Raw genomic sequence first — 14300 nt, forward strand, 5'->3', positions numbered from 1 at the left:
ATTAGACTGCTCAGACCTCACAGCCACACCAGCCAGCTCTTGCTTTTTCATTGGTCCCATCACCTGTATAATATTTTGATGTGGGCTGTATAAACAACAGTTGGTATTTATAGCATACAGAAACTGACACACACTTAAATATTGCTCTCAATACATTTCCAGTTTTCACAGACAAATGTGTCTCGCTACATTAAGAAATGTTAAATAATTTTTGTATGTTCATCCATGGCTTTTGCATATAAAAATATTCAATTCAAATGTTCAGACACTTCAAGTTTGAGAGGGTTTCTGTCTACCATTTTTGTGCTACACCATGTCATCCCTCTAAATATAACCCAGTCATCTCTGACACAAACAAATTGCAGTGTTTGCAGGGGTCCCAGGAGGGGTGTGGGGTGCATGGTAACAGTGGCCCTGAATTACCTCATCAGCCTGCACAACATACACAGTGTTCCTCTGAGACCCCCCAAAGGCTCTATGCAGAGAAACACTGACACATCTGCTTTTCTGCAAGTTTTTCTCCTGTCCTCTGGTAGATCATGAGATTATGATATTCTGTATATTGTACATATATAGGAAATTTTAATCTCTTATTGTGCATATTTTTATGTTTGAAATCCAAGATATTTGATAACTTACTTTAATGTTACAAAGAAGCAGTCCACCCCCGCCTACCCCTCATCTGTAATTTTCTTTGAAAGGGAATAAATGAAATATGATGCTTCTCTATTACATACCTTTCCCCCTTCCTCCTGTTGTTCATGTCCAGTCCAACGCTGTAAATCAGATATGACTGTCTAGTACAGCTTGAACTCAACTTATTGTTTATTACATATGCTAAAAAGTGGAGATGCTTTTATATTGGCTCAGCTTGAATAAATATGTTGCTTTATTGATATTTATGAAGGGCAACATGGTAGCTTAGTGATTTGCACTATACAGCAAAGAAGGTCCTGGAATTGATTCCCACCTGGTCCTTTCTGTCTGGAGTTTGCATGTTCTCCCTGTGTTTGTGTTGGTTCTCTCTGGGTGCTCAGATTTCGTCCAACTTCCAAATATATGCAGGTTAGGTGAATTGGAAACTGTCAATTGACCATATGTGCTTATGTGTCCCTATGATGGACTGTCGGCTAGTCCAAGCTGTACTTTGCCTCTTCCCAATGGCCGCTGGGAACCCCCCCCCCAACCCATGATCCTTACCTGCATCAGAATTAACAGTTATCACATTAAAGACAAGTCACCTTGACACAAAGTCACACTTATGAACTCTGCAATGGGGATGGATATTGATAAAATTTTATCTATCGATTACACTTATCGACCCGATTCCCTTATCAGTACCTCTTGTGAATTTTATGTGTACTAAAAGTAGGTTTTACAGGTTTTCTATGTCAACAACATTTTATTGAATCTTAAAGTAAATAAATATGAAATTGGTCACTGGATCCTTGATCTCTGGACATAAATAGAAATAAACAAAATCTGTATTTTTTTGTCAAAAGTATTTCCTTTCAGGCACTAATGGCACAAATGTAACTCCATGCATAGCCTCTGCACTCAGCTCTTGCTGCTGGCTGCGCTGCACCTCAGGATGTAAAGAACGCTAGACATCTCATTTCGGAAGAAAAAAAACATTTTGGTCGATTGCAGTTTATTATTTGTATTACAACGTTTGGAAAGAGGTGTCATTTGATTTAAAACAACAATTTGCTTTGAAGTTATTAATTCCAACCGGACTCTGACTTGACTCGGCAGAGAGCGGCGCAGTGTTTGGAGCTGTGTGAACGGAATGAAGAAAGATTCCCGTTTCTTGCTCACAAAAGTGACTCATGATTGACATCTTTAAATGGCTTTGAGAGGGATTAAGAAGCGGATTTTCTGCTTCTGAAAAGTAGTGAATCAAAGAGACAATGAAGCAGTGGATCGTAGCACTGCTTTGTTGGTTCAAGCTTCACGCAGAATTGCGCTGCAGAAGCAACTGATTGCAAACCCGCGGTAGGGTCCTCAATCAACAGAGAAATCATTTTCCTGACAAACACCCTAAAAACGACGACTGCTCTGAAGGACCGATAAGGGAAAAGCAAAAACGTTATTGATGTCGGTGGATCGAATCATTTAACGATTCTCAAAAAGAAGCAGTTCTCGATACCCCTCCCTACTCTGCAATTAATACGTGGCTCACACGCATTCTGTACAGTGGGGAGCGGTCCATACAGATCAACTATGATCTGTTACACCACAACAAGGATGTGCATGTTTTAGTGGTTTTTGATGGTGTACTAGAGCACCCAGTGGAAAGCTGTGCCGAAACAGACCGTGCACACTCCACACAGAATAGAACTGGGTTTGGTGGTCTTGAACCTTGTTGTGTTTATATGATGCTTCAAATTTGTGATTGGTGCAAAGTTGTGTGACTTGGTCATTATATTTGATATTATCACACAAGAGTTGAACAGTAAAACTGTGAAGAAGCAGCACCTATTTGAATTCTTCCTCGAGCTGCTTTGAGAGGTAAAAAGGTCAATGATGCAGAATGAAGGGCAGATGGTGGAGGAGGGGGTGAGCTTTCCAAATGACTGCAATCAATTTTCTCCTGCAAGGACAGAGAGCTTCATTTTAACTGACTAATACCCACTTTGCCAGCAGCCATTTGTTTTTAACAAGAACAGAGGACAGCAGCAGGGTGATTATAAAATAGTGGTAGATTAATGTGCCACCGCAAAGGTCACAGTGTGTCAGGTGATAATATTGTGATGTTTGTGTTATAGAGGAGCAACGATGAGAATGGGAACTGCTCCGGGGAGATCATGGAGTTCCCCACCACCAACCTGTACGAGCTAGAGAGCAGAGTCTTCACCGACCATTGGTCCATACCTTACAAAAGAGAGGAGTCCTTGGGAAAGTGTCTTATTGCGTCCACCTGCCTCGCCCGGCATGGTACGTGTTCAGCATTCAACAGAATGCTGTCCATCTGTGTTGCTGTGTGCATGCTGTGTTTTGTTTTGTTGGGTTGTTATTTTGGACATTAGTGGTATGTGACTCAGTCTTTGGTCACTCTGTTACAGCCAAATGTTTTTCAAATTTAAATGTGGGATTAATGTGTGAAATCAACATTTCTCACTCTTTCAGGTCTCGCTGAAGCAGACGAGAACTGTAAACGGTTCATGGATCGGTGCATGCCAGAGGCCTTTAAAAAGGTGTGCAATGATGATACACCTGATGGTATTACACAGATTTCTCACTGGCTTCCTTTTAATCTGTTTGGTTTGTATCCTCAGTTGCTGACCAGCAGTGCAGTCCATAAATGGGGCACAGAGATTCATGAGGGAATCTACAACATGCTGATGTTGCTGGTGGAGCTGGTTGCAGAGAGGGTCAAGCAGGACCCCATACCTGTAAACCTGATGGGGGTCCTGACCATGGTACACGTTGTTTTTTTTGTCTCTTAATTAATGCATCCCTCCTTTTCTTTTTTGGTCACCTGCCAGTTAAAGAGATGCAAAATGAGAGCTGGTACTGCAAATGTGCCCAGGACTCCAGGCCTCCAGACCTAGTCTTCTCCAGCATGTCTTGGTCAACCAAGGAAAAGACATTTTTGCCTGGAGGCCTATTTTGCCAACAATTCGTACCCTTTGGGGCATAATTTTGAGAGAACATGACTTTTATGCAAAGCGACCACGATAACTGAAACTTTGGGGAATGATCATACGCAGACTGAAGTTTAAGTCCTTTGTAGGATTAATTGAAATTGTTGTACGTTTAGTTTTTTGGGGTGGGGGGCTCACCCTGTACTTATCCATTTGTCATTGATACTGGGTACTTTTGTCTGTTCGCTATATGTGCGACATTAATTAATATTTTTTTTCCCCTCTCTCTCTCTTTATTCTCTGATGCCCTTTTTGTGCCCAGGCTTTCAACCCAGATAATGAGTACCATTTTAAGAACCGTATGAAGGCCTGTCAGAGGAACTGGGATGAGGTTTTTGGAGATGAGACCAATATGTTTGCCGTCTCTCCTTGTAACAGCTACCAGAAAGTAAGTCTCAGTCCTCTGAACTGAATATTTCTCATATTTTATGCACAGAGAATATTATTGAAGCACACTGTCTGCTATGTCATCCAGATGCACTTGTAATCATGAGTTGCTCAATCTATGATATGTGTGTGTGTGTTTATATATATATATATATATATATATATATATATATATATATATATATATATATATATATATTTTACTCTGTTTATAGTTCACAGTCAAGTGTTTGTTACAGACAGCTGGCGAAGTGGTTCACCAGCAATAAGTGTTGCGTAGATGAACAAGAGGAGCTCTGCAGCAGCACATGACTGACACACAACAGCTGTCAGAAAAGACGTGTGTGTGTGTGTCCCTCATTTGCACTGTGATTGCGAAATAAACTCACTGGAAAAAAATAAATGTCTGTTTCAGGAGCCTCATGGTTGGCTGGTTGACTTGGTGAATCGAGTAAGTGAAGCATACTCATCCAAATATATTTCCAAATGTGAATTCCATCAAATTTCTCAGTTGTAAGGCCTCATATTTTTCTTCTCTCCTTTTCTCCCCTCTTTTTTTTCCCCTTTCCTGAGAAGTTTGGAGAATTAGGAGGCTTTACTGCAGTCCAGGCTAAGCTCAACACAGAGGAAATTGAGATTGCTGTAAGAACGTCCTTCCTTGCTCTAACTTTTGTTATAAATTTCAGATGCTGATAATGGGTTGTTTGAGGGACTGTAGATAGACTCTGAAACCACGTAGGCAAAAGGTCATGTTTATGCCCACTGTCCTCAGCTGCAGGTGGCTGAATTTCTCCCATAATGCTCACTTTCATACCAGCTCTCATCCTCCTGCAGTGTGATGGTAGAAACTTTCTGTTGTTATGTCTTCTGTGGCATCCTTGTACTGATGCCTCCTTCTGAGAACCTGGCCGGATCTTCAGCTGTACATAGCCATTGATGCCGTGTATGCACACACACACACTACGCAACACCAGTTAGCATATTAGTAAGGGAGAGACCGGTCACAGCTCATCGTTTCACTTTTCAGCAGCAGTGAAAGTGCAGTGGCATGCATATGCTGCCTGCTACCTAACGTAACCCCCCCCACCCCACACGCACGCACACACACACGCACACACTGTGCGAAAATGAAAGGAGAAAAGATAATGGATGTGGAGTGCTGTCTTCTCTCCTGGCTCCCCGGGGTGAGCTTCTCATTCGGCTGCTGTGAGCAGGAAGTCAAACACACGGGGGAATTCACAGAGTGAATGCGGAGCGAGGCGGAGGAGACGGGAGTGGCACGTAGAGAGAGCAGAAGCAAAGATGTTAGTCTGAAAAAAGTCGAGCACATGGGAGCCTTTCATTGGATTCTTTAGTACTGAATGACAAATGACAGCTGGGCTCCGCTGTAGCAAACGCACTCGCATGTGTTCACCCTCTCTTTCTCACGCTCACATGCACTGTTGAATATGCAGCATCAGCTTAGTCACAGTGTGTGCAAGAGCCAAAAGCCCTAATTTCTCATTTTTCTATAAGCCATGAAAAATGGCACCCATCGTGCTCTTCCCGCCCTCGTAACGGATGACAAATATGGAAACTCCTGAAAAAATTTAAAAAACAGAGGGAGGAAATGAGTAATTCGGATCATAATCATGCTACCAGGAGCTGTTAGGAGATTTCCTTTATAGTTTTTGTCACTGCTTTGCGTCTCTGTGCATCTGCCCACACAGTGTGTATCGGCTCTCGTCCAGCCGCTTGGAGTTTGTGCGGAATACCTCAACTCCAGTCTTGTCCAGGTGAGAGAGCTTGTCTGTAGTCTGTCTCACTCACACATACACTGCTGTCCTGTTTGTTTTCATCTGCTAATAATGGAACCTCTGGCAGAACCTGACAACAGATACTTTGTTTTTATGATTATTATTATTTCTTAATAGTATTGCTGCAGTGGCCTATTTTCACCACAGGCATCAACAAAGTCGTATTGTTTTTCTAGCCCATGCTGGATCCAGTCATTCACAAAATGATCACATATGTACAGAACCTGGAGGAAAAAGACCTCAAAGACAAGGTAACATTTTGTGTTTCTTTTTTTTCTCTAATAGCAGGGAAAGAAAAGGATTAGTGTAGTTAGTGTGTGGGTCTTTTCTCAAAGTAAACCTGTAAAAGCTACTGCATACTCAAATCTGAAATTTGGAGTTCTGATACAGGTGAGGAGCAGTGAATCTCCTATTTTTGTTGATGCTTACATGTTTTAACATACCGTATTTACTCTAATAAACTCACCCTCTCTAATAAAAGCCCCCCCCCTTTTTTGTGCTTGTTTTATTGCATGTAGTGAAATTGTGAATTCCTTTGAGAACAAAGTGAAATGAAATAGTCCTACCTCATTGTCACGAAATCTCATCAAGTCTGTTCTGGTTTCCATATTGCTTATGCAGCCACAGTGCCTTGTATTTCAGACCCTTCCCTGCCACATGAATGCCTGATGTGTGACATACAAAGCACCAGTCAAATGACAAGGATCCACTCAGCCGTTATATAAATGTACCTATGTACCGTAAGGCCCTACTGTGTACAGCATGCACGCACGCATAAGCAAACATTCGTCAATAAATGCCCCCTTAATGAAAATTTCACACCCCTGAGGCTTTTATTAAAGTAAATACGAGGTCTGTCCAAAAAGTATCGTACCTTTTTATTTTTTCAAAAACTATATGGATTTGATTCATATGTGTTTACGTCAGCCAAGCTTGAACCTTCGTGTGCATGCTTGAGTTTTTCCACGCCTGTTGGTTGCGTCATTCGCCTGTGGGCAGGCTTTGAGTGAGCACTGGTCCACCCCTCTCGTCGTCGTTTCATTGCGAGGAAATGGCGGAATGATTTGGGCTTTTTTTCCCATCAGAATTTTTTCAGAAACTGTTAGAGACAGGCAGCTGGAAACCATTCGAAAAATTTATCTGGCTTTCGGTGAAAAATTTAAAGGGCTTCACAGAGAATAAGGAGTGTTACTACAGCTTTAAGGATGGCCCACAATGGCGCTCGGCGCGCCGCTCTCCGAGCCACCATCGAGAGGCAGAAACCACCAGATCATTTCTAAATGAATCGCTGTGTGGAGCCGGGACCATCATGTGCAATTTCTCTGGTTATCACAAGAGCTGGACATCAGCCATTTTCCGGCAGATTTCACTTTTAACAAGAGATTTTGTCATGGAAAGCTGTAGTAACACTCCTTATTCTCTGTGAAGCCCATAAAATTTTCACCGAAAGCCAGATAAATTTTTCGAATGGTTTCCAGCTGCCTGTCTCTAACAGTTTCTGAAAAAATTCTGATGGAAAAAAAAGCCCAAATCATTCCGCCACTTCCTCGCAATGAAACGACGACGAGAGGGGTGGACCAGTGTTCACTCAAAGCCTGCCCACAGGCGAATGACGCAACCGACAGGCGTGGAAAAACTCATGCATGTGCACGAAGGTTCAAGCTTGGCTGACGTAAAAACATATGAATCAAATCCATATAGTTTTTGAAAAAAAATAAAAAGGTACGATACTTTTTGGACAGATCTCGTATGGTATGCAATGAGCATAACACAGACAGGCCTATCAAGTTACTTTCACATTGATAATTGCAGGGTACTGGTCGTCACTTTTACCTGTTTGCATTAGTGAAATTAAAGTGGGAAAACCACTTGTGTTCAGCTACTGGGCAAGTTAGAAAAATGTAGTGTTGAAAAGCTTTTTGCTTGATAAGACCTTATTAATGTTGTTAAAAGTTTGTTAGTGGTTGTTTTTCTTGAATCCCTAGCGCCTGGTGAGCATCCCAGATCTCCTATCAGCCATAAAGTTGCTGTGTATGAGGTTCCAGAGGGAGCTGGTTGCTGTAGTGGATGACCTGCGGCTGGACACACTGTTGCGCATGCTCAAAACCCCTCACTTCTCCACCAAAATGAACTCCCTCAAAGAGGTAATCACATTTAAACAGTCAAAACTGAGATTCCCGTTTTTAACTCTTCTATTAATTCTTTTGTATGCATTTTTCAGGTCACAAAGCTGATAGAGGAGAGCACAATGTCTAAGACTGTGAAAAATGCCATTGACACAGATAAACTGTTGGATTGGCTGGTAGAGAACTCAGTGCTGTCAATAGCACTGGAAGGTAAAAACAGTTAGCATGCTTACAAAAAATGTGTTTTACATTAGTTACAGAGTAGGAGCATTAAGGAAAGTGTTGAAGTAAAAAGGTGTGTCACATCTCTCGTGGTTCAACATGTCTGACCTAAAATAAAATATTCTCTTCGAGGTTAGACACAACTTTTCAATAAGTTATGTGAAAGTCACTTCCTTATTAAAACACCCCATCTCACAATGTTAGAATTTGTGCTTTTAAATTGCCTCTATTTGCCACTTCATCTGGATCTGTCTCAAAATGTTTCAGTTTCTGTTTGTTTTTTGAAAATGATATAGCACTGTGCCCCACAAAATATTAGAGATGTGAATCGTACAACAACTCACGATTCAATTCGATTCCGATTCTTGGGGTGACGATTCGATTCAGAATCGATTTTCGATTCAAAGAGCTCTGAGAAATAGTTATATTACTTAAAAACTTATTACTTATTACTTAAAAAATGTTTATGTTTAAGAAAATGCAGCTTTACAAGGTTGATCAAGTGATTCTACAACCCCTGGCAAAAATTATGGAATCGCCGGCCTCGGAGGATGTTCATTCAGTTGTTTAATTTTGTAGAAAAAAAGCAGATCACAGACATGACACAAAACTAAAGTCATTTCAAATGGCAACTTTCTGGCTTTAAGAAACACTATAAGAAATCAGGGAAAAAAAAAATTGTGGCAGTCAGTAACGGTTACTTTTTTAGACCAAGCAGAGGGAAAAAAAATATGGAATCACTCAGTTCTGAGGAAAAAATTATGGAATCATGAAAAACAAAAGAACGCCCCCCCCCCCCCCCCCCCCCCCATACCCCTACAAAATGTGTTTTATTCTTGGTCAGACTTGGACTCGGACTTTTTCACCAAGGTTGTTGAAAGTGTGGTTATTAGTGTTGAAGTAAACATGCTAACCATAAGTAAAGATACAACAGTGTTATCCTCCTTTGTAGCTGTTGCAAAAAAACAAAAAACAAAACAAAACCACACACAGAGAAATGACACATTTCTAGTTGACTGATGTCTGTGTTCTTCCAGGTAATATTGACCAGGCCCAGTACTGTGAGAGAATTAAGGGTATTATTGAGCTTCTGGGAAGTAAACTGTCTCTGGATGAACTTTCCAAGATCTGGCGAATACAGGTACACGCATGATCACAGATCACATTATTGATAGTGTAGTGCTTTTTTGTTTTTTGATAAAATCTTTAGCGATGTTTGTATATTTGTGCATTTTAAAAATTGTAAGAATTAGGCCCCATTTAAAAAAACAAAAACAAAAAAAGAAACAAACAAAAAACAGTAGAAACAGGCACAGACGACGTCATTTCAGACCTGAAAAACGACACTTACAGCACCTGCATACCAAGTGAGGAACTGAAAATATCAGATATTTTTAAAATAAATGTTTCCATGTTGAATACAGTCAGTGTACTGCACACCAGAAGCGTGCACCAGCTATACCGCCGGCAATAAAATTTGCCAAAATGAAATATAAAAAGTTGATGTGGGTGGATTTCGGCATTCAGGTGAGGATGATAAACCTTTTTTGTGATGAGGCTTTAGGATTGCTCTGATAACTACCCCCCTCTTCCCCAACCCCAGTGTGAGTCCTTTAATGTTAAGTGTCTCCAAATAAAAGTTTGAGCCAGTGTTTATAATAATAATTTTTAAGAATATCATGCCTTATTTCGTGATCTTACATGCCACATTCATAACTAAGCAATTTAAATCCTGTATGATTTACATCCTTATAGTTGCACGAAAAAACTACATCATACATCCCAGCATTCTTGCAGACTAATGTTCATTGCAAAGCTGTTTCTTCATATTACTGATAAAGTAAGCTTTACGATGTATTCTGTGTTGTAATTATCATAATTCATTCACTTTTTGCCAGTCTGATTTCCCATGGTCTGTGACACCTGGTTGAGAACCTCTGATATATATTTCTGATTAGTGCACTTTATCTTCATATGATATTAGTTAATTTTATTTTCCACTTGAGTACTGGTTGACACTGCTATGCAAATTATCGTTCTATTAAATCTGATGATACCAATTTTGTAATGCTTCATGTTTACCACTTTTTGGTGTAATTCTTACTTTCTGTTGATCAGAGAATCTGACTGCTAGAGTATAACAGAATGCAGAGAGAAACCAAAGAACATAGAATTTAAAAATTTTCTGGGGGAGCTTTTGGGCCTTTGTCCCTTTCATATGGACCTCCTACTTCTTTTCCTTTGCACCTGCTACTTCTGTCCGGCCTGTTTCCACAAAAAGTTACCTCACTTCTTCAGTGAATAGTGATCTGATTTTTTATTTAACTGTTTGCAGTTACTTGTTTGTTACTAGTTGCAACATTGTGAGTTTGAGCAGCACTTTAACTGCAAACAGTAAGCAGTTGATAAACAGGTAGTGTACATTATTGGGAGGTTAGTGCGGACAACAAAATACAAAAAAAACCCCCTCAAATTTAGACATGTATCAGGTTGCACGAAGCAAGTGTTTAAAGTTAAATGCCCAGATAGGCCTCGGGACCAATCTTCTAGGTCAGTTCTAGGCAGCCATAATAAGCTTTGTTGATGCTGTATGTAGTCACATAAAAGTATGTGTGATCACTTGTTTTGTTAGGCGGGCCAGTCCTCCACTGTGATCGAAAACATTCACACCATCATTGCCGCCGCTGCTGTGAAGTTCAGTTTCGATCAACTCAACCACCTGTTTGTGCTCATACAGAAGGTCAGCTCTGTCACGTGACTGTTGGTTGTATATCTTGAAAGCTTTTTATAAATAAGTATATAATCATGCAAAGGGGCATTTCAGTGTGTGTATCATATCAATTATGTATGTGGCTGTTGTTTAGAGCTGGGAGATTGAGAGTGACCGTGTGAGACAGAAGCTTCTCAGCCTGATCGGGAGGATTGGCAGAGAGGCACGCTCTGAAACTACAACAGGAAAGGTTTGTCTGCTTATGCGAGAATGTACAAAAAATACAGTGGAAAATGACATTTCCTCATAAGTGTTGTGTTGAGACTTCTCTGTGTGTGTGTGTGTGTGTGTGTGTGTGTGTGTGTGTGTGTGTGTGTGTGTGTGTGTGTGTGTGTGTGTGTGTGTGTGTGTGTGTGTGTGTGTGTGTGTGTGTGTGTGTGTGTGTGTAGGTCCTGGAGGTACTGTGGGAGCTGGCTCACCTCCCCACACTACCTACTAGTCTTGTACAGCAGGCGTTGGAAGAGCACCTGGGGATCTTGAGTGATGCCTACGCTGTCAAGGAGACTGTGAAAAGAAGTTACATCATTAAATGTATTGAGGACATTAAGAAGGTGAGATAGAAAATTCTCATTAGCATAATTTTTGTAGATGTGAAGATCAGTGACATTTGGTCCCTACGTGTTTTCCCTGATGGTTTTGGCTGACATGAATATTGCTGCTCATAACTCACTAGTTTCTATTTCTTTTCAACCATTGTGTCTGAATGTTTCCTTCAGTCTCATTTTTTTACTGAGTTTTCTTTGTTGGAGATGAAAGATTTACTGACCTTGACTTCATGGACAATCTTTGCCAAATCATTGACTACCATCATTGCAGCACTTGAGAAGCAGAGTCAAGTCTTTGAGCATACGCGGGTACAGCGCTTTGTCTCATCCATGACACCACAGAACCACATTGCGTCCTGGATTGCCATCACCCAGTACATTAACTCATACATATGCAGAGATTAAAGTTCTCCGTCGCTACGATGGATTTCCATCAGGTGGGCTGCAAAATGGCAGGGTTCATGCTGAGCCATCCTGATTAAAAAAAAATAAAAAATAAAAAATTGACGCTGAACGCAAGATATAAAATGTGCTGCATTCCCGGGGTGCATGTGTGCCACGTTAAAAGCTTTCAAAAATTGATTTTTAGAATAACCTCTGTTTTTATCCCGCACTGACTGAAGGCCCGAAGGGGGATTATGTTGTGGCCATTTCTTTATTTCTTTCTGTCTGTATAGCTGTCACTCCAGGGGTATGAGTGTTCTGAAATCAATTCCTTACACATTTTTAGAAGGAATTTTGGAAAACTTGGGACAATGTCTTGTTATAGGCTGGTAATACTCATGTTGTAATATTGTACATCATTGACACATTTTGGCAGAATTATGGCCATTGATTAACAAACCTAGACACTGCTAGTTTCATGAGTTGGTACCTGCATTCTGAAATCAACTCGCACTCCTTGACATGTGCATTTGCCAGCGGGGGATATTGTGCTGTCAGCCCTTTTGTTAAAAGCAGTTTAAGAAAGATGTCCAATTATTAAATTACTCTGCTGGAAACTGGCAGTATGTCCTGGTATGGTTTTGGGAAAAGTTTGAGGAATACTTTTTAGATGCAGCACAAATAAAGATCTTTTTATAAATGTTTGTTGTATTTCAGCAAGTTTCATGTTTTTTTTTTTTTTTCTCCCACTAAGTTTTGTGTTTTTAATTGTAAGTCGATTGTGAAACATCTGTCAAATATGAAAACAAATTGAGATGGATTGGGGGATTTTGCATACTGGCTACTTTTCATTCTTAGCAGGTAAACCTGCACAGATTGTTGTTAGCGTTATTAGGAAGACATTCATTTTCTGTGTTATGCTGTTATATTGAACTTTTAATTGAGAATAAGGTCTCTAATCTTTGACTATTTCCACACAGAAGTTGTTTATTAAGTAGAGTTAAATGAAAACAAACAGGATAAATTATTCTACAGGAACTGTTAAACAAAACAAGTGTGGATAAAACAGACACCAAATAACAGTATTGTTTGGCGCAGGAGTGCAAGTTTAATTTTAGGTATCGCTCAGAATACTTTACACCAGCATTTGTGTGCTTGTGCTGTTATTGAAGTTTTTATGTGATACTTTGTGCCATCTTATGTTTCTAACTATCTGTAATTTATAGCTAAGATTATGACCTTCTTTAAAGTAAAAATCATGTTGAGCACAGTCAAATGAATATACATTCATAGTCTTTAAAATCTGTCATTAGTTTTGCTTCTTCTTTTGTGTCAGCGAAAGACCTTTTTTTTTTTCTTTCTTTTTTGATGCTGCGTGTCAACTGTAGGGTACGTTTTCCTTGTTTTGGAGGATTTCCATAATGTGATTGCCCAATACCACACTTATAAGAACACAAGACCACACGAGGAATTCACTTGATAAATGCAGTTTATTTCACTGTATACACAAATGCGTATGTGTCCTGTCTTAAATTTGTTTCTAGACTCGCATTCAGGAGGAGTGTAAAAGCGACTCTCAAATTTTGTTTCTAACTGGCTCTTGGGGCAAGAGGAAAGCTAGTACTTTGGAGAAAGTAAGAGAAGCCCACATCTTGAATCATTGCTCTGACTAGTCTCTAGCCAATCTCCAAATCAAGGGGAGGGCGTCTTAATCACAAAGGAGGTTCATTGGTTACGGTGGTAATTTAACACTTGATTTTAACATTATGTGCTCCTTCGGCTGGGTATATGGTAATTTTGTGCTTGCCTCACTTAGAGGGCTTTGGTACGGACTCATGGTGATGATCTTGTAATGAGTGAAATTTAATGTTCACTGTTAAAAAGCCTTCATCATATTAAAACTGTTAAGCCTTTGGGTGCTTTGTTCGCTTTTGACGATTGCGAGAAACTAAATTTTGAAAAACTGGTTGTAGAAGTTAATCCATGATGGTAAATAAGCCAGCCAAATGTAGACAATGGCAGTTAAATGATGCTAACCGCTTACTTTTTAATCGTTGATACATCGGCGGTACTGCTACAGTCAGGTCCATAAATATTTGGGCAATGACAGTTTTGTAATTTTGCATCTGTACACCACCACAGTGGAGTTGAAATGAAACTATTGTAACATGCTTATTGTTGTTCATTCGGCTGCTCCCGGTTTTGTTCGGGGTCGCCACAGCGGATACAGCCAGATCCGCATCGGTAATTGCCACAAGTTTTACACTGGATGCCCTTACTGGCGCAACTCCAGTTTTACCTGGAGAAACACACAGCCGCTGGTGTTCCAATTGAGGTCTCCCATCCAAGTACCAGATCCTGCTCTGCTTAGCTGCTGAGATCTGACAGGATCAGGCTGACACAGAGCAGACCGGCTGCTATTG

The 14300-nt window shown here is 40.3% G+C and overlaps 1 protein-coding gene across 4 annotated transcripts in view; it reads left to right on the forward strand.

The window, feature by feature from the left end:
• The window catches only part of usp24 (ubiquitin specific peptidase 24), a 154139-nt gene that overhangs the window by 41374 nt on the left and 98465 nt on the right, over window positions 1-14300 (forward strand). For 3 of the 4 annotated variants that reach the window (XM_034180428.1, XM_034180429.1, XM_034180430.1), the window contains exons 2-16: window positions 2769-2937; window positions 3130-3197; window positions 3279-3422; window positions 3910-4035; window positions 4450-4485; window positions 4611-4676; window positions 5744-5809; window positions 6007-6081; window positions 7816-7974; window positions 8052-8166; window positions 9216-9319; window positions 10811-10918; window positions 11043-11138; window positions 11338-11499; window positions 13422-13511. In XM_034180428.1, the coding sequence (XP_034036319.1) occupies window positions 2769-2937; window positions 3130-3197; window positions 3279-3422; window positions 3910-4035; window positions 4450-4485; window positions 4611-4676; window positions 5744-5809; window positions 6007-6081; window positions 7816-7974; window positions 8052-8166; window positions 9216-9319; window positions 10811-10918; window positions 11043-11138; window positions 11338-11499; window positions 13422-13511 (1584 nt within the window). The remainder of the gene's footprint in view (window positions 1-2768; window positions 2938-3129; window positions 3198-3278; window positions 3423-3909; window positions 4036-4449; window positions 4486-4610; window positions 4677-5743; window positions 5810-6006; window positions 6082-7815; window positions 7975-8051; window positions 8167-9215; window positions 9320-10810; window positions 10919-11042; window positions 11139-11337; window positions 11500-13421; window positions 13512-14300) is intronic. The other variant, XM_034180431.1, reaches the window with a different exon arrangement.

The sequence above is a fragment of the Thalassophryne amazonica genome, chromosome 10, assembly GCF_902500255.1.
Source record: "Thalassophryne amazonica chromosome 10, fThaAma1.1, whole genome shotgun sequence".
Lineage (NCBI taxonomy): Eukaryota > Metazoa > Chordata > Actinopteri > Batrachoidiformes > Batrachoididae > Thalassophryne > Thalassophryne amazonica.